We start from the raw sequence: 26,888 nt of genomic DNA, 5'->3' as shown, positions 1-26,888 counted from the left end.
GAAGAATGAAGAATGCAAAATCAAGAATCCGCAGATCGACAATGAATGCATGGAGAAGATATTGGCCCAACTAGTGGGAGTAGTTATGGAAGTCGGAAATCCTCTAAAATGCATAATTGTGGTTCTTGTTTTCTTTGGTCTTGCTATTCTAGCAAAGATTTGGTGATGTCCTATGTATGCAATGTTGCTGAAAAAACAAAGAAATGCATTATCTTGTGTCAAATTGAGGTGTAAATTTAGGATTTGCGGGCCGGCGGGAGCGGCACCAGACCAGACCCCGCAAAGCTGATCCGTAAAAAAGCATATTCCGCGAATATCCTTTTATACTGGTCTGTTTTGCGGGGTCTGCCTCTGCGGCCGTCTGCGCCGGCCCGCAAAGCCATTTTTCCGCGAACTGCAAACGCGTTTTGCGGGTCGACGTTATGCGGGGTCTGCTAGAGATGCTCTTAGTTTTATAAAACATAAGCTATCATGCTATCTGTCGTTTACCTTTAATAATTTTGTTCCAAAAAAATTCGGTACTTTTGAGCCTGGATATGCACATAGAGCCTAATAGTTTGCCATCATGTTATTTATTAGCATGGAAGTATATCAAGGAAATATGATAGGAGCTGATGAATATCTTATATACCAGGCCAGGCAAAGAAAGGAAATAAACATGTTATGACTTATTTATGTTATCTGCTCAAATTAAGGAACTATGAAACTGCAGACATTTGCATAATATTTTTAACCTATATATTGATCACTGTTTTAACTTTATTTGTTGGTATATCAACTTGCTAGATATGAACATGCAAATTATACAATCATACTGCAGATGTTCTTGTGTTATTTCTGAACTTCTGCGTTATACTATATAGATCAGGCTTTTAATCACAACATCGGATCCCCATTGCACATAGCCTCTTTACGTTGACAAGTCATGGAAATGCAACCTCTTGGCACAATTATTTTTTTGCATATACCTAATTCCCTGCCTAAACATAAGCATCATGTTATTCAGTAATAATATGTCAGTAATTATCTATGCTTTTTTTGTCTAGCATTGTGCCAAACGTTTTCATATATTGCATCTCATACCAGCTGCTCTTTTTTAATGGTTCTAGGGATTTTTCAGTTAAACGCCACGCTGGATTAATTTAACCCTAGCCTTTCGCAGTTCTTCCTTACTTCGAAAAAGGCTGAAGGACAATTTCCAGTGCGTCCCAATTTCCTTATAACATAGGCCAGAATCTTCGTTTAGAAAACCTGCGGCAAGCATTGAAACATTGAGCCACATCGTCTCATAGAAAATTATAGCTAGCGGTTTCAAGCATAGATAAACCATAGTCCACACTGATTCAGACATATTCAGCAAGGCCAAGCCAAGAAGGTCGCGATTTATACAAACGTCAACGGCGAAGCCACGCTAGCACATTAGTACCTAAATATAGTCAGAAGCACCCATATATGTTGTTCTTACGTACTTCATGGGAGCGACACCTGCCATCCAGAGTGTCTGCTCCAGAGCCCATGGTTTACTTATATACTAGAGCCACGGTGTCATTTAAATTCAGTTCGTCATGCTAACAATATAGTACTAGCAATATATTAATACTGCAAATTAGTCCGGTTCTCCTGCTTCCTTTCGCCGTGGATCAGCCCCCTCTCTGCCACAGCAAGAGAACGATGGTTAGCATTTCCAACAGAGGAGTTTTCCAGAACATTACCTCAAACTCATGTGAATGGCATACAAGTTTTGATTTCACCATTCAATCTGAATGGTACTTTGTGTTCTTATTCAAGGAAGCGTAAATCCTAGAGTGTTTTCATTTGATCAAAAGCATGAGAACAATAACAGTGCTATGAACTTATGCATAAAAATTTGGCTACTAACAGTACCAACTTAAAAGATAGCAAAGAAAGATCGGATGACAGAAGCAGCACCTGTTAAGTGGCTTCACTTGCACCCATCTACTTGGCCGGGACATGCACCTGCTTCTGTCGACGTGCAAGATATTCTTCGTAGTCTGAGTCACTCTCAGATTCAGAGATCCATCCATAGCAGGGACGCCTTGTGCGACCAGTTCCTGTAGATGCCGGATGTGGCGGCCCAGCTGTGGGAGCAGGTGGGTCCATGATCATGGGGATCACTTCCCCTGTTTGCTCAACGGCTAACACAGTCTCAGAAGGTTGTGCCTCAGTGTCAACCATCACAATGGGCATGGCATTTTCTGACTGTGGCTCCATCATTGCTGCTTCCTGTTGCTGCATTACCAATACCAACCAAATCCCATGTAAGAATTGGACAAAAATACAACATGCATGAGCTTTGTTGCTTGAGGGAATAAGAAACCAAAATTAAACATTGCTATCCCAAGGTATTAGTTTGGAGGCAAATCCAGTTTGTCACAAGTAACAGGAGTTTCTGCACCCTAAGGGCTTGTTCGGTTGCAACAAAATTGAAGGGGATTGAAGTGGATTGGGGTGGATTAAATCCCATACAAGTCAAAATCTCACTCAATCCCCTCCGGGAGAGGTTTAACCGAACAAGGCCTAAATGTTTTCCTATACTACAGAAAGTACTCACGGGCAACATGTTGAGTTGTATTACAAAACCAAGTGAGAAAATACTACATAGTGCAATGCTAAATATGTACAACACCAATTCATCAGTCAGTTATGTCAGCATCAAGGAAACATAGGAGATATCAACTGGCTCACTTCTTTCAGCTGGCAGTCTTGACTGTTGTCACTTTTATGAATAAACAAGTGCTTACGTGAAAAGCACATAACATTTTTTACAAGACCAACAAAGCAAATAACCACTGCAAAGTAATCTCCAAAAAATCAAGGGGATTAAGAGAGAATGGCCGCACAAATCTAGGTGAAGTATAATCAACAAAAAAAGGGAAGTCGCCTAACGCTTACAAAATCAGTTCTGTCAGCTGTCCCTGCTTATCTGATGTCATGCATCAAATTGCCTCAATGGGTAGTTAATGAGATTGACAGATTAAGGATATTGTTTCTTTGGAAAGGAAAAGAGAAGACTAAAGGAGCTGATTGCTTGGTCACTTCGGACCAAGTTTGTCGATCAATTCAAGGACGACTTGGAATTAAAAAATTAAGTACTCAAAATGATTGTCTTCTGATGAAATTTGTTCACCGCCTCCTTACAGCGCCAAACATTCCGTGGGCAAGATGGGTCAGAATAATTCATTTCAATAACAGGGATGTAGGTGATTGCCTCCCTCTTAATACAAGAGCATGTTCACAAATCAGCACTCATTTAAGGGGTTAGAGAGAGGTGACTTGTGTTCAAATCGGAGATGGGGAGGCGACTTCATTCTGGAAAGACAAATGGCCTACTAACGGCCCCTTTTATATCCAATTCCCTGCCATCTACTCTCATGCGCTCAGGCCTAACATTTCTGTTGCGGACTGTAGGAGAGGCGGAGAATGGATAATTCACACTCAACATATCACGTCTGATCGGGCAGACAACGAGCTCCATTCACTTGCACTCTTCCTCAACTCTGTTGTCTCCAAGAGGGGTCTCTGGACAACCGAGCCCTTCATATGAATCACTCAGTACCATTCTCTGTTGGAAAATGCTACGAGCTCATGAACAGTAACATTTGGAACTGTTCAGCACCCAAAAAATGCAAAGTCTTTGCCTGGTTACTTGTCAAACACAGGATTGAAGTTAGGGTGATTCTGAAAAACCAAGGAATCATCGACAATGACAACTGCCCATTTGGCTGCAGCAACCATGAAACTGTCTCACCTGGTTCTGGAATGCAGCAGAAGGAAACATATTTGGGAACTCCTCGGCGTCCGAATGAGTGATGTGGATCAACCGGCGGACATTTTTACTGACAGAGGAAAGTTCATCTCTGTACTCTGAAGACAAACGAAAATCTTGGGAGCTGATTGCAATCACTTTAATTTGATCTATCTTGCTAGCAAGGGATCGAAGGGTCTTCGATGTCATAACTACCCCCGCCCCGGGGTAGTTGCAAAACAATGCACGGCCATGGTTAAACTCTGGTCAAACAGGGCTAAAAAAGAGGAACTTATGTCTATCCAAGAATGGATTGCGGGCTGGCCAAGGTAGTCACCTTTTCCTTTGCCCTTTGTTCTCCTATTTTGTTTTCTTTTCACCCCTCTCCCTCCCTTTCTCTCCTGTTATGTACCCTGGTTTGTAAGAAATGATGGACAAGGCGATTTGGTGCCCGAGCCCAGCTGGTCCCGATATCCTCTCCTTCCGTTCCGCTCTCAGGATACAAGAAAAGAGGCCTGACGCATCTGACACTGAATTGTGGAAATCAGGCGGGAGGTGAAATACGGGACGGAACAGTGCATTGTACGTGGGACCCAGACATAGCGGTGGGACGACGGAGACGCGTGAGGTAGCTGGTCCGTCGACCAGAGTGTTAGTGTTTTTACCGTGCCTAGGATAAGATCAGGGCAACAGGACGTCGGGGTAAAAGCTGAGCCGTCTGTCAGACACGTCTATGTGATACACATGCGCGCATTGGCTGTAGGCGGCGACCCGGCCCCATCCAAATCCCCCGGTCCATCTAGCACGTCGTTGTTCATTCTGGAAACCCTTGCCGAACCCTGATTTGCGCTGGTGACCAGCCCCCTACCATTTTACTTGGGGCGGCGTTCGTTTTGTGCCGGTGGCCATTTGAATGGATGATGTTGGCATGGAGTTCCTCCTCGATGCCGTTGACAGGTTAGAGACTTCAGATCTGCAAAGTTTTTTAGCAATTTTCAGTGTGTTTTCACTGACGCGCCATGGCCGCCGTCGTTGCCGTTGGATTCTCATGTTCCCCCTACATGAGGAGTTCACCGATAGTCATGAGCAGCCAGATCCGGTCCCTATGTCCTTGTTGGTAAACAGCGGACCAGGAGTTGCCCTCCCTGCGGAATCAGACTTTGGATATGGTTGTGGTCAGCAAATTGGCGTCGAGGACAACAATGGTACACGAGCTGGAGTCCGGCGATGACCTGATTCATCGCCGACGAGGTCTGCGCATCGACTGACAGAGTCAATCTGCAGGCCCGTGAGTGGACAAAAAGGTACGAAATGAAATACGTGGAGTTGTAGGATTACATCTTTTATGTCTCCTGTCCTGACTGAACATTATTTGTGCGTTGCTTATACAGTATTCAGTAAGAACTTAGCAGTTAAAAACTGGATAGTTAATCTGAACAAATTGGACCACTTCATTACCGCACCCATATTAACCCCCCAGGAATAACCACAGGCACCATGTTGCTAGCCTTGTTCCGTACAATGAAAAAAGTGTTAGGAAAGAAAAATTGAATTTTGGTTTCCATGATCGCAGATTACGTCTGGGTAGTGCGCCACCAGACAGGACACCATGCCCTTCCCGAATTATTGCTATGGAGCAGTCGATTTGCAAGTACGCGGAAGAGTCGTCGAAGAGTGTGATAACGCCCGAACTCGGGCTGAATTTTGATTCATTAGGTGAGGCATGCGACTTCTACAATCTGTATTCGTGGGAGATAGGCTTTGCTATTAGATATGGTAAAAGCAGATTGAACGCGGAGAGGACAAAGTGCATGCAACAGATTGTGTGCGGGTGCTTGGTGAGTTTTCATTTCCATAATGTATTCTATGGCGCGTAGGGAAGTGTTTGACCGATTTGTCGTGGTGAAAAACATGCAGGGCAAACCGGAAACAGAGAACAGTAGGTCCTGCAGATGTCAGTGTCCGGCCTTGATTAGGTTGTTGCGCGCAGCAGACAACAGTTGATACATCACAGAGCACCGTGAAAAAGCCACAACCACTCTATGTCGTTGACGATTGGTGAAAAAGTGCACGGGCCGTCTCACAAGCACATTGATGTGTACACTAAAGATTTGATAAAGCAGCTAAGGGAGAATAATGTGAATCTTGGAAAGGTGTACAACATCATTGGCAGTTTTTTTGGGTCGATCGAGAAGGTGCCATTCACGAAGAGGACTCTAAGGAACATTTGTGGGAAGATCAGCCGTGAGCAGGCAGAAGACGATGTTAGGAAGACTTTGGAGGTGTTTGCAGACATTGTCAATGATGACCCTGGTTTGACATATAAAGTTTTGGCAGAGAAAACAAGTAAGGTCAAAAACCTCATGTGGACTAACGGAAGCAGTCGAATGCAGTACAGGTTTTTTAGTGATGTGGTTACATTCAACACAACCTACATGAAAAACCTTTGGTCTTTTTGTTGGGGTTAAAAATCATTTTCAGAGCATTATACTTGCTGGTGTCTTGATGAGGGAGGAACAAGTAGAGAGCTTCAAGTGGGTTTTTTAGTGAGTCCCTGCGGATGATGGGGGGGCCTGCACCAAAGACTATTTTGACAGGTGAGTCAACTAGAGTTTTTCACAAACCATGTTTATGAAAAGAATAGTTCGTTGGACCTAACTCTTGCCATTCATGGTTGCAGATCAGAACAGAGCCATGGAGGTGGCAATCAAGAAAGTTTATCTGGGGACTGTGCACAGGTGGTGCAAATGGCATGTGCTGAAGAAAGCCAAGGAGACATTACGGCAACTGTATACGAAGAAGTCTGACTCCAGGCCGAATTCCATAAGGTTGTCAACCACATGTTAACTGAAGATGAGTTTGAGGCGGCGTGGAACATGCTATAAGATAAGTACAATTTCAGGAAGCACACGTAAATACCTCATGTGAATGTGGTCAGTTCGAGCACACTGGGATGTTGTGCAGCCACGTTTTAAGGGTAACTAACTTCATTCAACAGTTTAGGTCCAGCATCAATGCTTTCCATGGCCTAACAGCTCCAGAAAAGCAAAGAGGGGTCGGGAGACCGACAAGTAGCAGAGAGAAGGCACCGTACGAGGGTCTGAATAAGCAGATCAGATTCTACAGCATATGTAGGCGCGAGGGGCACAAATGGACTACTTCCCCTGAAAGAGGGGATGCACCAAAGAAACCACGGAAGCTTGGAAAGTGCAAGAATTGCGGTATGGAAGGGCACTGCCGGACAACTTGCAATTTTTGTAGAATGAAGTCTGAAATACTGTTTCTGTTCTATTGTTACGAGGATTTTCTAGTGTGTTTGTGTGAGCATTGCTCTGCGCTTGTTCCTCACTTTCAAGAGTCATGATAAGTACTCTAACTTTTAGACCTAAACTATGTTTCCTGATCATTTGTAGAATGATGCTTGCTTAATTGTAAACTGGGTGTACTTGCTTCACCCAGTCGGATGCTTCAGTCTTTTATCGGAATCTTATTTCTGCTGGACTCATTCTGCTAGGGGCCGTCAGGTTTATCTGAACCTTACTTCTGGTGGCTTCATTCAGCTAGGGCTGGGACTGACAGGTTCTACTAGAACACTATATGTTTACTGTGGTCTAGATGACACTATTGGGACTGCAACTAGTGCTTGGAGTACAACACATGATCAGGCTTCCGTGTAGATAATGTGTCAGGCTTGCTGACAAAAACGATGAATGCATTACCAGGGAGAGGTGATCCAACTAGCTGACCTCGTCTACTCGCCGTTTGCTAAACCTGTGGAGTGCACGGCTCAGGTGGACACGCCGTCGCAATCAATGCGAACCATCAGCTGGCTAAATAAAATGAAATACGGCAGCAAAATACACTGGATGGCACGCATCTATAGGTGAGGTTGCGGTGTAGATATCAGGATCATCTGAGCTCGGGCTCAGAAACTGATTTTCGCTATTTCCCCAGTAAACATGAGGAATTGGTGCATCTCACAGGTATTATTGAGCAAGTTTTAGTTTTTCTGGGCCTGGGATAACAGTTAGCAACTAAATCAACACAACCTTGAGCACTTTGGTCTGTAGGCTGAAGCAGAGCGGCAAATTGGTAGGAATACCACACGCAGAGCAGTCACATCAAAGTACGAGACATGGATAAGCACATGAGCGAGCTCGCTCACCTGAGCTTCATCATCATCATCACCACCACCACCGTCATCCCCATCCGTATCCCCATCCTCCTGCTGCGGCTGCTGCACGGCCTGCAGCTGCAGCTTGTCCTGCTCCTCCTGCATCTCGAAGAGCGCGTCCTGCACGACGGAGTAGCAGCTATCCTCCAGGAACGGCCACCCATCCCTCCCGTACACATCCTGAGCACAGGGACGAGGCCGAATCAGCCACGACCGTACAACCATAGCGTCCGCCGGCTCCCGGATCGGCCGACGAAACCGCGGGAGGAGAGAGGGGGAAAAGGAGAGGAGAGGGGGACCAACCCTGAGCAGCCGGTTGACGACGCTGCGGACGTCGGCCTTGCGGTAGCCCATGATGGCGAAGTGGTCGATCGCGGCGTCCATCCGCTGCGTCCCGCCCCTCGGCCGCCGCCGGGACATCGCCGGAGGGGGTGGGCGCAGGCCGCGTCGCTCGGCTCGTGCGGGGGGAGGGGGGGACGGCGGCGAGCTAGGGCTCGATTGGGGAGCGGGGGGTGAGTGGCTGTGGAGTCGTGCGGTGGACTGGTGGTGGCTCGGTCTGGTTTGGTGCGTGACCCGGCCCGAACTGGTGGATATCTGATGATACGGTGATCCCGTACCATCTCGGGCGTTAGATCTGGACTGCAGGGACAGGATTGATCAACCTCTTCCCCGCTGGAAAATATGCACAGGGCAATCATTAGGGGGTTGCACATAGACTGAAGTAGCAGATGTCATTATATTATTGTTTTTCATTTCGGTTAGTTAACCCAAAGATTTCTTTGTTATTTTGCTTCACTAGTGACATGTAAGACACTGAGATTTGTATCACACATGCAGGTTATTTGTCACCGCAACCGTGTTTACAGATTCCTCGCATTTGATGTTGTATGATTTTTTGGAAGGCTTCTTTTTAGGTTGTTGTAACTCTTGATTTTATCATGTAGGTGTACAAGGAGAATATGGAATGACCAAGAGATCGTAAATCTATTCTTTTTGGTTGTGTAAATTAGTGAACTAAATAGTACTCTGTTCTGTTTGGTTATGTAATTTAGTGAACTAAATAGTACTCTTGTAAATATATATGTATATATGTTAAGGCCATGTTAATTCCAAGACAAAGATAGCAGCATATGGTTCACCTTTATTTGTTGAAAGAGTAAAATGCATCACAAGTCCTAAAACTATCATAGGTGTGTCAGTTTAGTCCTATAACTTTCAAACTGCACTTTTGGGTCCTAAAACTATTGGAGGTGTGTCATTTTTAGTCCCATAACTTCAAAATTGCAGTTTTGGGTTTCAAAACTATGTATGTTTGTTCATCTGAGGTCCTAATCTTGCATGGCCACCATCCATGGTGCATTTTTTCAAATGAGCCCTTTTTATGTGTTTATATCCCCCAAAGTGGTACATACGCTTCCACGTTGCAGTGTGTACTGCAACCTGCATGCCCACCACCTCCATGGCCATGAGCTGCACGGTAGCCTCTCTGAGAGGTTTGGCGTGACCGTCGGGGAGACCCCGAGCTAGTCGGCATGAAGGACGACATCCCTCTCCCTCGGCGAGGCCGCCGGGGAGATCCCGAGCCGATTGGGATGGAGTATGCCATCCCACCTCTCTCTCTCTCTCTCTCTCTCTCTCTGTTTGATGATATCGTCGTTGCCCCGACACCCTTGCCGTAGAGTTGGCCGTCCAGGCTGTTGTTTGGGCACGAGCATGTGTTGGAAATATGCCCTAGAGGCAATAATAAATTGGTTATTACTATATTTCCTTGTTCATGATAATCGTTTATTATCCATGCTAGAATTGTATTGATAGGAAACTCAGATACATGTGTGGATACATAGACAACACCATGTCCCTAGTAAGCCTCTAGTTGACTAGCTCGTTGATCAATAGATGGTTACGGTTTCCTGACCATGGACATTGGATGTCATTGATAACGGGATCACATCATTAGGAGAATGATGTGATGGACAAGACCCAATCCTAAGCCTAGCACAAGATCATGTAGTTCGTATGCTAAAGCTTTTCTAATGTCAAGTATCATTTCCTTAGACCATGAGATTGTGCAACTCCCGGATACCGTAGGAGTGCTTTGGGTGTGCCAAACGTCACAACGTAACTGGGTGGCTATAAAGGTACATTACAGGTATCTCCGAAAGTGTCTGTTGGGTTGGCACGAATCGAGACTGGGATTTGTCACTCCGTGTAAACGGAGAGGTATCTCTGGGCCCACTCGTTAGGACATCATCATAATGTGCACAATGTGATCAAGGAGTTGATCACGGGATGATGTGTTACGGAACGAGTAAAGAGACTTGCCGGTAACGAGATTGAACAAGGTATCGGGATACCGACGATCGAATCTCGGGCAAGTATCGTACCGGTAGACAAAGGGAATTGTATACGGGATTGATTAAGTCCATGACATCGTGGTTCATCCGATGAGATCATCGTGGAGCATGTGGGAGCCAACATGGGTATCCAGATCCCGCTGTTGGTTATTGACCAGAGAGTTATCTCGGTCATGTCTGCATGTTCCCCGAACCCGTAGGGTCTACACACTTAAGGTTCGATGACGCTAGGGTTATAGGGAATAGATATACGTGGTTACCGAATATTGTTCGGAGTCTCGGATGAGATCCCGGATGTCACGAGGAGTTCCGAAATGGTCCGGAGGTAAAGATTTATATATGGGAAGTCCTGTTTTGGTCGCCGGAAAAGTTTCGGGGTTTATCGGTAACGTACCGGGACCACCGGGAGGGTCCCCGGGGTCCACCAAGTGGGGCCACAAGCCCCGGAGGGCTACATGGGCCAAGTGTGGGAGGGGACCAGCCCCAGGTGGGCTGGTGCTGAAGGAAATATGCCCTAGAGGCAATAATAAAGTTATTATTTATTTCCTTATATCATGATAAATGTTTATTATTCATGCTAGAATTGTATTAACCGGAAACATAATACATGTGTGAATACATAGACAAACAGAATGTCACTAGTATGCCTCTACTTGACTAGCTCGTTAATCAAAGATGGTTATGTTTCCTAACCATGGACAAAGAGTTGTTATTTGATTAACGGGATCACATCATTAGTTGAATGATCTGATTGACATGACCCATTCCATTAGCTTAGCACCCGATCGTTTAGTATGTTGCTATTACTTTCTTCATGACTTATACATGTTCCTATGACTATGAGATTATGCAACTCCTGTTTGCCGGAGGAACACTTTTTGTGCTACCAAACGTCACAACGTAAATGGGTGATTATAAAGGTGCTCTACAGGTGTCTCCAAAGGTACATGTTGGGTTGGCGTATTTCGAGATTAGGATTTGTCACTCCGATTGTCGAAGAGGTATCTCTGGGCCCTCTCGGTAATACACATCACACAAGCCTTGCAAGCATTGCAACTAATGAGTTAGTTGTGAGATGATGTATTACGGAACGAGTAAAGAGACTTGCCGGTAACGAGATTGAACTAGGTATTGAGATACCGACGATCAAATCTCGGGCAAGTAACATACCGATGACAAAGGGAACAACGTATGTTGTTATGCGGTCTGACCGATAAAGATCTTCGTAGAATATGTAGGAGCCAATATGAGCATCCAGGTTCCGCTATTGGTTATTGACCGGAGATGTGTCTCGGTCATGTCTACATTGTTCTCGAACCATAGGGTCCGCACGCTTAAGGTTTCGATGACAGTTATATTATGAGTTTATGAGTTTTGATGTACCGAAGGAGTTCGGAGTCCCAGATGAGATCGGGGACATGACGAGGAGTCTCGAAATGGTCGAGACGTAAAGATCGATATATTGGACGACTATATTCAGACATCGGAAAGGTTCCGAGTGATTCGGGTATTTTTCGGAGTACCGGGTAGTTACGGGAGAAGCAATGGGCCTTGATGGGCTTTAGTGGGAAGAGGAGAAAGGGCCAAGGGGCTGCTACGCCCCCCCCCTCCCCTCTAGTCCGAATTGGACTAGGGAAAAGGGGGCCGGCCACCTTTCCTTCTCCTCCACTTCCTTCTCCCTTCCTCCCCTCTTGATGGACTCCTACTAGGACTTGGAGTCCTAGTAGGACTCCACATCCTGGCCGCACCAAGTGCCTTGGCCGGCCTCCTCCTCCTCCATCCTTTATATACTGAGGCAAGGGGCACCCCATGAACACAAGTTGATCTTCGTGATCGTTCCTTAGCCGTGTGCGGTGCCCCCCTCCACCATATTCCACCTCGGTCATATTGTAGCGGTGCTTAGGCGAAGCCCTGCAACGGTAGAACATCAAGATCGTCACCACGCCGTCGTGCTGACGGAACTCCTCCCCGACACTTTGCTAGATCGGAGCCCGGGGATCGTCATCGAGCTGAACGTGTGCCAAGAACTCGGAGGTGCCGGAGTAACGGTGTTTGGATCGGTCGGATCGTGAAGACGTACGACTACATCAAACCGCGTTGTCACAACGCTTCCGCTGTTGGTCTACAAGGGTACGTAGATCACACTCTCCCCTCTCGTTGCTATGCATCACCATGATCTTGCGTGTGCGTAGGAAATTTTTTGAAATTACTACGTTCCCCAACAGTGGCATCCGAGCCTAGGTTTTATGTGTTGATGTTATATGCACGAGTAGAACACAAGTGAGTTGTGGGTGATATAAGTCATACTGCTTACCAGCATGTCATACTTTGGTTCGGCGGTATTGTTGGATGAAGCGGCCCGGACCGACATTACGCGTACGCTTACGCGAGACCGGTTCTCCCGACGTGCTTTGCACATAGGTGGCTTGCGGGTGACAGTTTCTCCAACTTTAGTTGAACCGAGTGTGGCTACGCCCGGTCCTTGCGAAGGTTAAAACAGCACCAACTTGACAAACTATCATTGTGGTTTTTGATGCGTAGGTAAGAACGGTTCTTGCTAAGCCCGTAGCAGCCACGTAAAACTTGCAACAACAAAGTAGAGGACGTCTAACTTGTTTTTGCAGGGCATGTTGTGATGTGATATGGTCAAGACGTGATGAGATATAAGTTGTTGTATGAGATGATCATGTTTTGTTGAAGTTATCGGCAACTGGCAAAATCCTTATGGTTGTCTCTCTATTGCATAAGATGCAAGCGCCCAATAACTGCTTTACTTTATTGCTATGCGATAGCAATAGTTACAAGAGCAATTGTTGGCGAGACGACCACGTGACGACACATTGATATACATCAAGATGATGGAGATCATGGTGTCATGCCGGTGACGATAGAGATCATAACAGTACTTTGGAGATGGAAATCAAAGGGGCAAGATGATGATGGCCATATCATGTCACATATTTTGATTGCATATGATGTTTATCTTTTATACATCTTATTTTGCTTAGTTTGACGGTAGCATTTTAAGATGATCTCTCACTAATTATCAAGAAGGGTTCTCCCTGAGTATGCACCGTTGCGAAAGTTCTTCGTGCTGAGACACCACGTGATGATTGGGTGTGATAGGCTCTACGTTCAAATACAACAGGTGCAAAACAGTTGCACACGCGGAATACTCAGGTTATACTTGACGAGCCAAGCATATACAGATATGGTCTCGGAACACGGAGCCCGAAAGGTCGAGCGTGAATCATATAGTAGATATGATCAACATAGTGATGTTCACCAATGAAACTACTCCATCTCACGTGATGATCGGACATGGTTTAGTTGATTTGGATCACATAATCACTTAGAGGATTAGAGGGATGTCTATCTAAGTGGGAGTTCTTAAGTAATATGATTAAATTGAACTTAAATTTATCATGAACTTAGTCCTAGTAGTATTTTGCAAATTATGTTGTAGATCAATAGCTCGCGTTGTTGTTTCCCTGTGTTTATTGTGATATGTTCCTAGAGAAAATTGTGTTGAAAGATGTTAGTAGCAATGATGTAGATTGGATCCGTGATATGAGGTTTATCCTCATTGCTGCACAGAAGAATTATGTCCTTGATGCACCGCTAGGTGACGGACCTATTGCAGGAGCAGATGCAGACGTTATGAACGTTTGGCTAGCTCAATATGATGACTACTTGATAGTTTAGTGCACCATGCTTAATGGCTTAGAATCGGGACTTCAAAGACGTTTTGAACGTCATGGAGCATATGAGATGTTCCAGGAGTTGAAGTTAATATTTCAAGCAAATACCCGAGTTGGGAGATATGAAGTCTCCAACAAGTTCTATAGCTAAAAGATGGAGGAGAATCGCTCAACTAGTGAGCATATGTTCAGATTGTCTGAGTACTACAATCGCTTGAATCAAGTGGGAGTTAATCTTCCAGATAAGATAGTGATTGACAGAATTCTCTAGTCACCATCACCAAGTTAGTAGAACTTCGTGATGAACTATGATATGCAAGGGATAACGGAAACGATTCCCAAGCTCTTCGTAATGCGGAAATTGACGAAGGTAGAAATCGAGAAAAACATCAAGTGTTGATGGTAGACAAGACCACTAGTTTCAAGAAAAGGGCAGAGGGAAGAAGGGGAACTTCAAGAAGAACAGCAAGCAAGTTGCTGCTCAAGTGAAGAAGCCCAAGTCTGGTCCTAAGCCTGAGACTAAGTGTTTCTACTGCAAAGGGACTGGTCACTGGAAGCGGAACTACCCCAAATGATTGGTAGATAAGAAGGATGGCAAAGTGAACATAAGTATATTTGATATACATGTTATTGATGTGTACTTTACTAGTGTTTATAGCAACCCCTCAGTATTTGATACTAGTTCAGTTGCTAAGATTAGTAACTCGAAACGGGAGTTACAGAATAAACAGAGACTAGTTAAGGGTGAAGTGACGATGTGTGTTGGAAGTGGTTCCAAGATTGATATGATCATCATCGCACACTCCCTATACTTTCGGGATTAGTGTTGAACCTGAATAAGTGTTATTTGGTGTTTGCGTTAAGCATGAATATGATTTGATCATGTTTATTGTAATACGGTTATTCATTTAAGTAAGAGAATAAATTGTTGTTCTGTTTACATGAATAAAACCTTATATGGTTACACACCCAATGGAAATAGTTCGTTGGATCTCGATCGTAGTGATACACATAATCATAATATTGAAACCAAAAGATGCAAAGTTAATAATGATAGTGCAACTTATTTGTGGCACTATCGTTTAGGTCATATTGGTGTAAAGCGCATGAAGAAACTCCATGCTGATGGGCTTTTGGAATCACTTGATTATGAATCAGTTGATGCTTGCGAACCATGCCTCATGGGCAAGATGACTAAGACTCTGTTCTTCGGAACAATGGAGCGAGCAACAGATTTGTTGGAAATCATACATACTGATGTATGTGGTCCGATAAATATTGAGGCTCGCGACAAGTATCATTATTTTCTGATCTTCACAGATGATTTGAGCAGATATGAGTATATCTACTTGATGAAACATAAGTCTGGAACATTTGAAAAGTTCAAAGAATTTCAGAGTGAAGTGAAAAATCATCGTAACAAGAAAATAAAGTTTCTACGATCTGATCGTAGAGAAGAGTATTTGAGTTACGAGTTTGGCCTTCAGTTTAAAACAATGTGAAATAGTTTCACTACTCACGCCACCTGGAACACCACAATGTAATGGTGTGTCCGAACGTCATAACCGTACTTTATTAGATATGGTGCGATCTATGATGTCTCTTACCGATCTACCACTATCATTTTGGGGTTATGCATTAGAGACGGCTGCATTCACGTTAAAAGGTCACCATCTAAATCTGTTGAGACGACACCGTATGAACTATGGTTTGGCAAGAAACCAAAGTTGTCGTTTCTTAAAGTTTGGGGTTGCGATGCTTATATGAAAAAGTTTCATCCTGATAAGCTCAAACTCAAATCGGAGAAGTGCGTCTTCATAGGATACCCAAAAGAAAATGTTGGGTACACCTTCTATCATAGATCCGAAGGCAAGATATTCGTTGCTTAGAATGGATCCTTTCCAGAGAAGGAGTTTCTCTCGAAAGAAGTGAGTGGGAGGAAAGTAGAACTTGATGAGGTAACTGTACCTGCTCCCTTATTAGAAAGTAGTTCATCACAGAAATCTGTTCCTGTGACTACTACACCAATTAGTGAGAAAGCTAATGATGATGATCATGTAACTTCAGATCAAGTTACTACCAAATCTCGTAGGTAAACCAGAGTGAGATCCACACCAGAGTGGTACGGTAATCCTATTCTGGAAGTCATGTTACTAGACCATGACGAACTTGCGAACTATGAGGAAGCGATGATGAGCCCAGATTCCGCGAAATGGTTTGAGGCCATGAAATCTGAGATATGATCCATGTATGAGAACAAAGTATGGACTTTGATGGATTTGCCCGATGATCGGCAAGCCATAGAAAATAAATGGATCTTCAAGAGGAAGACGGACGTTGATAGTAGTGTTACTATCTACAAAGCAAGAATTGTCGCAAAAGGTTTTCGACAAGTTCAAGGTGTTGACTACGATGAGATTTTCTCACTCGTATCTATGCTTAAGTTTGTCTGAATCATGTTAGCAATTGCCGCATTTTATGAAATCTGGCAAATGGATAAACAAAACTGCAATTCTTAATGGATTTACTAAAGAAGAGTTGTATACGATGCAACTAGAAGGTTTTGTCGATCCTAAAGGTGTTAACTAAATATGCAAGCTCCAGCGATCCATCTATGGACTGGTGCAAGAATCTCGGAGTTAGAATATACGCTTTGATAAGTTGATCAAAGCATATAGTTTTATACAGACTTGCGGTGAAGCCTGTATTTACAAGAAAGTGAGTGGGAGCACTACATCATTTCTGATAAGTATATGTGTATGACATATTGTTGATCGGAAATAATGTAGAATTATTCTGCAAAGCATAAAGGAGTGTTTGAAAGGAGTTTTTCAAAGAAAGACCTCAGTAAAACTGCTTACATATTGAGCATCAAGATCTATAGAGATAGATCAAGAGGCTTGATAAGTTTTTTCAATGAGTACATACCTTGACAAGATTTTGAAGTAGTTCAAAATGGAACAGTCAAAGAAAGAGTTCTTGCCTGTGTTGCAAGGTGTGAAATTGAGTAAGACTCAAATCCCGACCACGGCAGAAGATAGAAATAGAATGAAAGTCATTCCCTATGCCTCAGCCATAGGTTCTATAAAGTATGCCATGCTGTGTACCAGATCTATTGTATACCCTACACTGTGTTAAGCAAGGGAGTACAATAGTGATCTAAGAGTAGATCACTGGACAGCGGTCAAAATTATCCTTAGTGGAATAAGGAAATATTTCTCAATTATGGAGGTGACAAAAAGGTTCGTCGTAAAAAGTTACGTCGATGCAAGCTTTGACACTGATCCAGATGACTCTAAGTCTCAATCTGGATACATATTGAAAGTGGGAGCAATTAGCTAGAAGTAGCTCCATGCAGAGCATTGTTGACATAGAAATTTGCAAAATACATGCGGATCTGAATGTGGCAGACCCGTTGACTAAACTTCTCTCACAAGCAAAACATGATCACTTTTTGGGTCTTAATTACATAGCGATGTGAACTAGATTATTGAATCTAGTAAACCCTTTGGGTGTTAGTCACATGGAGATGTGAACCAATCACATAAAGATGTGAACTATTGATGTTAAATCACATGGCGATGTGATCTAGATTATTGACTCTAGTGCAAGTGGGAGACTGAAGGAAATATGCCCTAGAGGCAATAATAAAGTTATTATTTATTTCCTTATATCATGATAAATGTTTATTATTCATGCTAGAATTGTATTAACCGGAAACATAATACATGTGTGAATACATAGACAAAGATGGTTATGTTTCCAAACCATGGACAAAGAGTTGTTATTTGATTAACGGGATCACATCATTAGTTGAATGATCTGATTGACATGACCCATTCCATTAGCTTAGCACCCGATCGTTTAGTATGTTGCTATTACTTTCTTCATGACTTATACATGTTCCTATGACTATGAGATTATGCAACTCCCGTTTGCCGGAGGAGCACTTTTTGTGCTACCAAACGTCACAACGTAAATGGGTGATTATAAAGGTGCTCTACAGGTGTCTCCAAAGGTACATGTTGGGTTGGCGTATTTCGAGATTAGGATTTGTCACTCCGATTGTCGAAGAGGTATCTCTGGGCCCTCTCGGTAATACACATCACACAAGCCTTGCAAGCATTGCAACTAATGAGTTAGTTGTGAGATGATGTATTACGGAACGAGTAAAGAGACTTGCCGGTAACGAGATTGAACTAGTTATTGAGATACCGACGATCGAATCTCGGGCAAGTAACATACCGATGACAAAGGGAACAACGTATGTTGTTATGCGGTCTGACCGATAAAGATCTTCGTAGAATATGTAGGAGCCAATATGAGCATCCAGGTTCCGCTATTGGTTATTGACCGGAGACGTGTCTCGGTCATGTCTACATTGTTCTCGAACCGTAGGGTCCGCACGCTTAAGGTTTCGATGACAGTTATATTATGAGTTTATGAGTTTTGATGTACCGAAGGAGTTCGGAGTCCCGGATGAGATCGGGGACATGACGAGGAGTCTCGAAATGGTCGAGACGTAAAGATCGATATATTGGACGACTATATTCGGACATCGGAAAGGTTCCGAGTGATTCGGGTATTTTTCGGAGTACCGGGTAGTTACGGGAGAAGCAATGGGCCTTGATGGGCTTTAGTGGGAAGAGGAGAAAGGGCCAAGGGGCTGCTGCGCCCCCCCCCCTCCCCTCTAGTCCGAATTGGACTAGGGAAAAGGGGGCCAGCCACCTTTCCTTCTCCTCCACTTCCTTCTCCCTTCCTCCCCTCTTGATGGACTCCTACTAGGACTTCCACATCCTGGCCGCACCAAGTGCCTTGGCTGGCCTCCTCCTCCTCCATCCTTTATATACTGAGGCAAGGGGCACCCCATGAACACAAGTTGATCTTCGTGATCGTTCCTTAGCCGTGTGCGGTGCCCCCCTCCACCATATTCCACCTCGGTCATATTGTAGCGGTGCTTAGACGAAGCCCTGCGACGGTAGAACATCAAGATCGTCACCACGCCGTCGTGCTGACGGAACTCCTCCCCGACGCTTTGCTGGATCGGAGCCCGGTGATCGTCATCGATCTGAACGTGTGCTAAGAACTCGGAGGTTCCGGAGTAACGGTGCTTGGATTGGTCGGATCGTGAAGACGTACGACTACATCAAACCGCGTTGTCACAATGCTTCCGCTGTTGGTCTACAAGGGTACGTAGATCACACTCTCCCCTCTCGTTGCTATGCATCACCATGATCTTGCGTGTGCGTAGGAATTTTTTTGAAATTACTACGTTCCCCAACAGGTGCGCCCCCCACAAGGGCCCAAGGCGCCTCCAAGAGGGAAGGGGGGCAAACCCTAGGGCAGATGGGCCCTAAGGCCCATCCCAGGTGCGCCTCCCCCTCTCCCCCTTGTGGCCGCCACCCAGATGGGATCTGGGGGCTGCCGCCACCCCTAGGGAGGGAACCCTAGGTGGGGGTGCAGCCCCTCCCCTCCCCCTATATATACTTGAGGTTTGGGCTGCCCAACACACATGAGTTCTTGACCTCTCCCTGGCGCAGCCCTACCTCTCTTTCTCCTCATATCTCGCGGTGCTTGGCGAAGCCCTGCTGGAGTACCACGCTCCTCCACCACCACCACGCCGTCGTGCTGCTGCTGGATGGAGTCTTCCTCAACCTCTCCCTCTCTCCTTGCTGGATCAAGGCATGGGAGACGTCACCGGGTTGTACGTGTGTTGAACACGGAGGTGCCGTCCGTTCGGCACTAGGATCTCCGGTGATTTGGATCACGACGACTACGACTCCATCAACCCCGTTCTCTTGAACGCTTCCGCGTAGCGATCTACAAGGGTATGTAGATGCACTCTCCTTCCCCTCGTTGCTGGTCTCTCCATAGATAGATCTTGGTGACACGTAGGAAAATTTTGAATTTCTGCTACGTTCCCCAACAGCATGGTCATAGGTGGTGAGCTGTCGGGCGACATAGAGGAGTGCGCGGAAACTGCAAAGCTGGCGCAGAGGTCATCGAGAGTGACACAACCCTAGCAGTAGCCATAGGTGGGTAGCAATTGGACGTTGTGCGACATGTCATTCTGCTGCTATTGGGGGAGGCTGAGATGACCGGTCTACTCTCCTCGCTGGAGCTCAAACCATCATTTCACTGATGGCCTCTGTACCGTCGCCTCTGAGCATTCTGTGCGTGGGAGAAGACGAGCGCGTGAGAATGAGGCGAGACAACGCTCTAGTTTTTTTTTGCATATTTACCTGGTGGGCCCATTGGGTCAGGTCAACGTGGCTACAATCCAAGCATTTCCAAGTGACTCGTTGGTGGGTCAATGCTAACCATGCAAGCTTAGGACCTAAGAGGAAGAAACTTACATAGTTTTGGGACCCACAACTACTGTTTCAAAGTTATAGGACTAAACTGACACACCTTTGATAGTTTTAGGACCCAAAAGTGCAGTTTCGAAGTTATAGGACTAAACTGACACACCTCTGATAGTTTTAGGACCCAAAAGTGCAGTTTCAAAGTTATAGGACTAAACTGACACACCTACGATAGTTTTAGGACTTATGATGCATTTTACTCTTGTTGAAATGCTTCTGGTCCATCAATCTCTAAATGATATGAATGGATTTTGACAATTTGCCATCCCACACCATTTGCTACCTTCTACTGTTTTTTAGACAGATTTTGTTAAGATTTCTCCTATATGTGCATTGCCCCTTTTAGGTGTATTCGTTACGAGAATTTTTTTTGACAACCTAAAGGCTGCAAGATACAAATGTTTCAAACTATTAAATTTTTTAGAAGGTAATTGCCGAGGGTTGATTTCAACCTGGATTAGGATTTCTCTGTTCTATTTTGACATACATGTTGTTTAAGTCTCTTTGCAACCTATTGACGTTGTGAGTAAGGACGGTGATTTGAGTCATCTGTCAACTATGAATCTACATCTGGCCATAGTGAGTATCTGTTGTTAGCTCCGTGGTTTGTTGGTGTCCAGTGCACATGCTAATGGTGACTCTTGTAGGGCAAAAAAATTAGATGCAAAATTATGATTGACGGGTATGCACCGAAATCAGAACTAGTGGCTCCCATCATGTGACGAATGTATTTGGAAAAAAACTTCAGGAAGGAACTATGTACAAGTGCACAAAGGAGTTTTGCTCAGGCAGAAAGCAAAATTGAAAAAGGTATGCACCAGGTTTTTCAGATTAATATTCTGCAATCATAAATATCATGTTGTTCAATTAGAACTGCAAATCTTTTTCTAAAAGGATGTCATATTGTGAACAACAACCTTTTGTATCTACTTTAGTGATCTAAACGCTTTTATATTTCTTTACAGAGGGAGTACAATTTTTTTTTTGCTATCTGCACTTACTTGCAACAGCCGGATATTTTTCACTCATTTTCCTCGTGGTGGATCTTCTTTTTCTTTCATTATGCAGCACCAACAACTGCCGATCTAACTACCACTGTCGCTTCCTCGATTAATTTCCTAGCAGCCAGCACAGACATGAGCAGGCTGTTACAAAGAAGGTGAACAACCTGGACCTAGGCGGCGAGGGGGAGCTCGGGGTCCGGGAAGCCAATGGGACCTGATAGCATCTTCAAGACCAGGTTGTGCATGAGCTTTCTCGCCGGCTAGTCGTGCGCAGTCAGCAGATGCTCCTTTGGCCTGTGCCAAAGTTGAGTTGCGCAGTCCTGCTGCATCTCAAGAAGTCGAAGATCAAGTGGTTCTCATGGTGTTCATGATGATCGTGTGTCTGTTATTTTGCGGAAATGCCTAAACAAAAAACTTTTCTTGTCTATTCTTGTCGTAGTCCATTTTTTCGGTTCAATGAATTCATGATAGGCAATGTTAGATTATTCTAAGTACTGTTAATTGGCTGATTTAATTAGAACCGAGGAATGAAAATTGGATCTTCTCTAATCACGTGAATACAAAGTTCGATCTAATGTTGAATTAAGAGCGTAGATTAAACATGTGCTTGGAGACGCCATCAAGTCGTTGTCGACGAACAAACACGCGTAGCTGTGTAGTAGTTCTGGCCTCCGGCTCCTCGCCGGATGATGGCTGGATCTTCACGTCAATTAGCAACACCTCTAGATTGGTTTCCCAGTAATTTTGTAAGGCAGGTGACTAATGCTATAGGCTGATCGTATGTGAGCCTGTCCCCTTATTTATAATGTGTCGTCTTTGACCGTGGGACCAAACCATAATTAGAGTAATTGAGCCCCCCAATCACAAGCATAATTGATTAATTACCTTTTAATTTGCATTAATCCCAAAATTAATTAATGGGTCAACCTTGACTTAATGTAATTAACATTTTAACCATTTAATCACCTAATAATTCTAACATTCTCCCACTTGATCGAATGGTTAACATCATTAGTCCATACCTCGACAGAAGCATCACACCAAGATAATGTATTCGTAGTAATCGTCTAGTTATTACCGGAACCCCATTATCTATAGCATAATACTCCGTCTCAACACGGATAATTATTCATGGTTGGGAGTTTGTATGTGCATGCAGGCATACTCCCTACGTATGGTCCTAGTAGTTTGTTTCTTTATTAATAATCATGTGCACTTATTGAGCGAAACAAACTTTCTTATTGTCCAGATCAAAATTCGAGATCTCATTTATATAATTATCCCAACAATTAGAGGCCTTGAGTTATACTTATGCTAGCAAAATTAATGGTAAGCCTTTAGTTAGGGGATCAGCTATCATGCACTTAGTACATATATGCTGAATTTAATATTTGAACATTATCTTTCACAACATGATACTCACTTAATTGTTGTTACTCGTGTACTAATGTGCGGATTTCTTATCGCACAAAAATATTAGTCATCTACTTAGACAGTAGGCTTAGTTGTGGTAAACTAATTTTATATGTATCGTGCTATAAAGTACATAACATGATATACTAGCTCCCACTCATCTTAGCGTAAAATTCAATCACCCTTCTTATTTCCTCTATGAACAACTTTTGTTCTCCATTGCCCTTTTGTATATAACTCCCACTGATGTAAACATTCTATAAATATTAGGAGTGTTTGACAGTGGTGAATATTGGGTAACAATATTGAAACGTTGTTTTTCTAGAACATGGGCCGATGCAAATAATTAGCGGCGAAGGTAATAAAAGAGTAATATAACTTATAGGGAATGGAACACATTTTGGCGTATTAATTCCAAATCCTAAGTACCGTAAAGAACTCATTTATTAGTTTATTTACTTACTTTACTTAATATAACCAATAGTGTGGCCTAAATCACATAAGGCAAGTAGATGAAGGTGTCTCTTAATGAGAGTGTTTAATTCTCCCCTTCGAAATATGGCTTAAATAATAGTGCCATCATTTCGATGAACACTCATAATACACATCAAGGATTCACAAGAGATAACACAACCAGAACCATCATGACAACTCTTAATAACACAATATTTTTTCGTAAAATAACAAATAATCCATCATCTCATAGAGAAACAGAATAAAGTCCCTCATGCTAGGAACATAAGAGTATTATTAAGACGGGGGATGAACAATCACCAATACTTAAGGAAAAATACTAATCATTGTTCATCAGTCTCCTTGCCACTTGGAAATCTAAGATTTTGGTCCATCCTTTTGAGTGTCCTCGCGGAATGGAATCCCTGAAATGAGTTCGAAATGTGCATGTGGCACTTGTGTCAAATCATCTTTATTTAGGGGAAAATAAATAAATTATTATGAAACTTAGGAAATTGTTTCATTACCCTTCTTAGCAAGCCATGCCTTAAAGCCATCACATTCTTTCATGACATGCCCATCTTCCTTGCAGAAACGACACTTAGGACCCTTAGGCTCTGTAGCGATGGCCTTGGTGCCAGAGGTCCCTAGCTTGCTTGCATCAATATTAGAGATGTTCATCTTCTTCTTAGGTCTCCCATCATCCTGAGACTTTCTTTTCCCTAAGTTTATGGAAGTAAGATGAGCATAATCTATCCTTTCAACCTTAAGCCGCTCTTCTTCTTGAACGCACATAGATGTGAGCTCACTCATGGTCCACTTCTCCTTCTGAGTATTATAATTAATCTTGAAGGGACCATACTCCATAGGGAGAGAAGTCATAATGAAGTGAACCAGGAAGCCCTCTGAAATCTCCATGTCCATGCCCTTTAATTTTGCGGCCATATCATTCATAGTCATGATATGTTCTCTCACGCCACTTTTACCATCATACTTACTGGTGAGCATTTGCATGATCAGTGTGCTGGCATAAAGTTTTGTGGAGCCTTTAAATTGTTGCTCCACCGATGCCAGATAAGTCTTAGCACATTCGGAATCGGGGATTGCTCCCCTAATCCCAAGAGTAATTGAGCTTTTCATGATCATGAGGGACAATCGATTGGAGCGCTCCCACTTCTCCTTGTTAGCCTCATAAACCTTAGTTTTCTCAGCATGGTTTTCATCATCAGAGGAGAAGGACAAGGGAACTGGAGCCTTCTCCCTAAGTGCGTAGTCAAGATCCATGACCCCAAGGTTAATGGAAATCTGCTCCTTCCATGTAGGAAAGTTAGTCTCATTGAGGGGCTCATTTGAGTTTAGGAGCCCAGAAATAATTGACGGGTTCAAAGCTGAATAAAACATAAATAACATGGATATAAAAATTATGAATTATCAAAATATCCATATTAAGAAAAACTTAATGCATGATATTAATCCTGCGTTGGTCTGATTAATAACATGGCAAATTTAATAAAATCCTAATTCGCAACACCGTTGGGCAGTAACGCCATGGAACAAAATGAAATATCTTTATTGGAAAATTAATTCTAATAATCATGATCATACTCAACTTTGGTCAAAATATAATCATGAATCATAAAAATTAATTGTTGCAATTATCCCAAGATATATAGTAGCCGCTTAGATAAAGGTCGGGATATAATCACGAATTCACGATCACATACAACATTGGTCAGGATGTAACCATGCAATATTAACTTAATCATCACAATTATCCTGACAATATATAGCTGTGTTAAACCAAAACTTCTCGTTGGTTCCATTCTAATTCAACACTTAATGCTCATAAATGACCATTGATGCACGTAGTAAAATAATAATCAAGAGTGCAATTTAATCAGCGGAATTAAATAAGCGGGGAACAACCATTGCCTAATTATATGGACGTGCATCACGGCTTGACTCATGCAGCCCAAAAGAAACCTACACTGATGCGTGACTAAAACACGTGTAGTTAACTGATGATCGGGCGGCAAACAGAACTAATCCATGTGTAACCTATGAAATAACAGTAGTGCTCACGCTATGGCCGAACTAACTGCATGATTTAGCGGCCAAGTGGTGAGAAAAAGAAATACCACTGGGTCAAACAAATAATTTAAACGGTCATCAATTTCATGCGTGTACTACGTACTGAATAACATACACAGCCCATCTAACGCCCGGTTATAGAGGGAGTAATCAGCGTGCATCCGAGCGCTAATGAGCTAGTCGTCCTTCTAATACAACATGATCGAAAATGAACCAGCTTCGTATTCTTCCGCCACGACCAGCGAGAAAATCGGATCGAACGAAGCAGCCGTTGAAGTGAGAAGGCATATGGAACAACCTGAGGCACGTGGCCGCTCTTGATGAGGACAGCGGCGCGAGCACGACCTGATGCGCGCAGCTGTGTGAGCACGGCCTAATGCCCTTCGCGTGGTTAGACCCGTGATACGAAAAGTGTTCATGCATAAGCGAAGACGACGGCGCTTGGAACCGATAAGCGGGATGCCGGCGGCTGATGCGAGCACAAGGTATGATTTCCGGCGACATGATGCAGACTAAAGCGAACGGCGCTGGCCCTGATGCATGTGTACTACGCCTAATGATGTGATTTTATATGCAAGTTCTACCAGATTAATCTACATGTTAACTCAAGAACTGATTCACGAAATTAGATCCAACATGGCTACTGGTACCAAATGTTAGATTATTCTAAGTACTGTTAATTGGTTGATTTAATCAGAACTGAGGAATGAAAATTGAATCTTCTTTAATCACGTGAATACAAAGTTCGATCTAATGCTGAATTAAGAGCGTAGATTAAACATGTGTTTGGAGACGCCATCAAGTCGTTGTCGACGAACAAACACGCGTAGCTGTGTAGTAGTTCTGGCCTCCGGCTCCTCGCCGGATGATGGCTGGATCTTCACGTCAATTAGCAACACCTCTAGATTGGTTTCCGAGTAATTTTGTAAGGCAGGTGACTAATGCTATGGGCTGATCGTATGTGAGCCTGCCCCCTTATTTATAATGTGTCGCCTTTGACCGTGGGACCAAACCATAATTAGAGTAATTGAGCCCCCCAATCACGGGCATAATTGATTGATTGCCTTTTAATTTGCATTAATCCCGAAATTAATTAATGGGTCAACCTTGACTTAATGTAATTAACATTTTAACCATTTGATCACCTAATAATTCTAACAAGGCAAGGCATAAAAAATGGAGTGAACAGAAATTTATTCGTAAACTCCGAGATATTACTATTAGAGCATCAAGCATGTAAATCGCTGTACTAATGAGGCAGCCCATGTTTTGGCAAAATCTGGTGAGCATGATGCTAGGTCCTGCTTGTAAAATAGTGTACCTGATGTTATTGACATTGTTTGTAATGATGAGATTATGAATGAATGAAAGGGTGCTGCCCGTTGTCCCGAAACTAAACGAAATATCTTCGTGTAATCGGGCCTATTCCACCGCTATTCTACATGCATTATCAGCTTTGGTTTTATTTCTGTCATCACGTATCCTACACTGAGAATACATTGCTTTCACATGCCAATATGTTTGATTCTGTTCCCGGCACATGTCGATCTGTTCTCTGCCATGTGGA

General features: G+C 43.5%; 2 protein-coding genes across 2 annotated transcripts; both read right to left on the bottom strand.

Annotated features, from left to right (window-relative positions):
• Window positions 1-1,286: 1,286 nt before the first annotated feature.
• On the bottom strand, window positions 1,287-8,513 carry LOC125522392 (uncharacterized). Its single transcript, XM_048687452.1, has 4 exons — window positions 8,244-8,513; window positions 7,932-8,120; window positions 1,930-2,250; window positions 1,287-1,652 (listed from the first exon to the last, which is right to left on the bottom strand). Exons 1-3 carry the CDS (start codon window positions 8,358-8,360, stop codon window positions 1,957-1,959), a joined length of 600 nt encoding a protein of 199 aa, XP_048543409.1. The 5' UTR covers window positions 8,361-8,513; the 3' UTR covers window positions 1,287-1,652; window positions 1,930-1,956.
• A 15,095-nt stretch (window positions 8,514-23,608) lies between these two features.
• LOC147961762 (uncharacterized) lies at window positions 23,609-26,120 on the bottom strand. Its single transcript, XM_087533931.1, has 3 exons — window positions 26,102-26,120; window positions 23,758-24,618; window positions 23,609-23,655 (listed from the first exon to the last, which is right to left on the bottom strand). The coding sequence occupies exons 1-3, from the start codon at window positions 26,118-26,120 to the stop codon at window positions 23,609-23,611; spliced, it is 927 nt and encodes a 308-aa protein (XP_087390057.1).
• Between the last annotated feature and the right edge of the window lie 768 nt (window positions 26,121-26,888).

Source organism: Triticum urartu, chromosome 7A (assembly GCF_056163025.1).
Source record: "Triticum urartu cultivar PI428250 chromosome 7A, HENAU_Tu73, whole genome shotgun sequence".
NCBI classification, from domain to species: Eukaryota; Viridiplantae; Streptophyta; class Magnoliopsida; order Poales; family Poaceae; genus Triticum; species Triticum urartu.
The sequence above is the reverse complement of the archived record's forward strand: the minus strand, read 5'-3'. Positions and strand labels throughout refer to the sequence as shown.

Coding starts and splice junctions, on each gene's coding strand:
- LOC147961762 (XM_087533931.1), bottom strand. Junction 23,656..23,757: donor GGCATGGCTTGCTAAGAAGG/GTAATGAAACAA, acceptor AACTCATTTCAG/GGATTCCATTCCGCGAGGAC.
- LOC125522392 (XM_048687452.1), bottom strand. CDS start 8,360: ATGTCCCGGCGGCGGCCGAGGGGCGGGACGCAGCGGATGGACGCCGCG. Junction 8,121..8,243: donor TCGTCAACCGGCTGCTCAGG/GTTGGTCCCCCT, acceptor CCCTGTGCTCAG/GATGTGTACGGGAGGGATGG. Junction 2,251..7,931: donor ATGATGATGATGAAGCTCAG/GTGAGCGAGCTC, acceptor TTGGTAATGCAG/CAACAGGAAGCAGCAATGAT.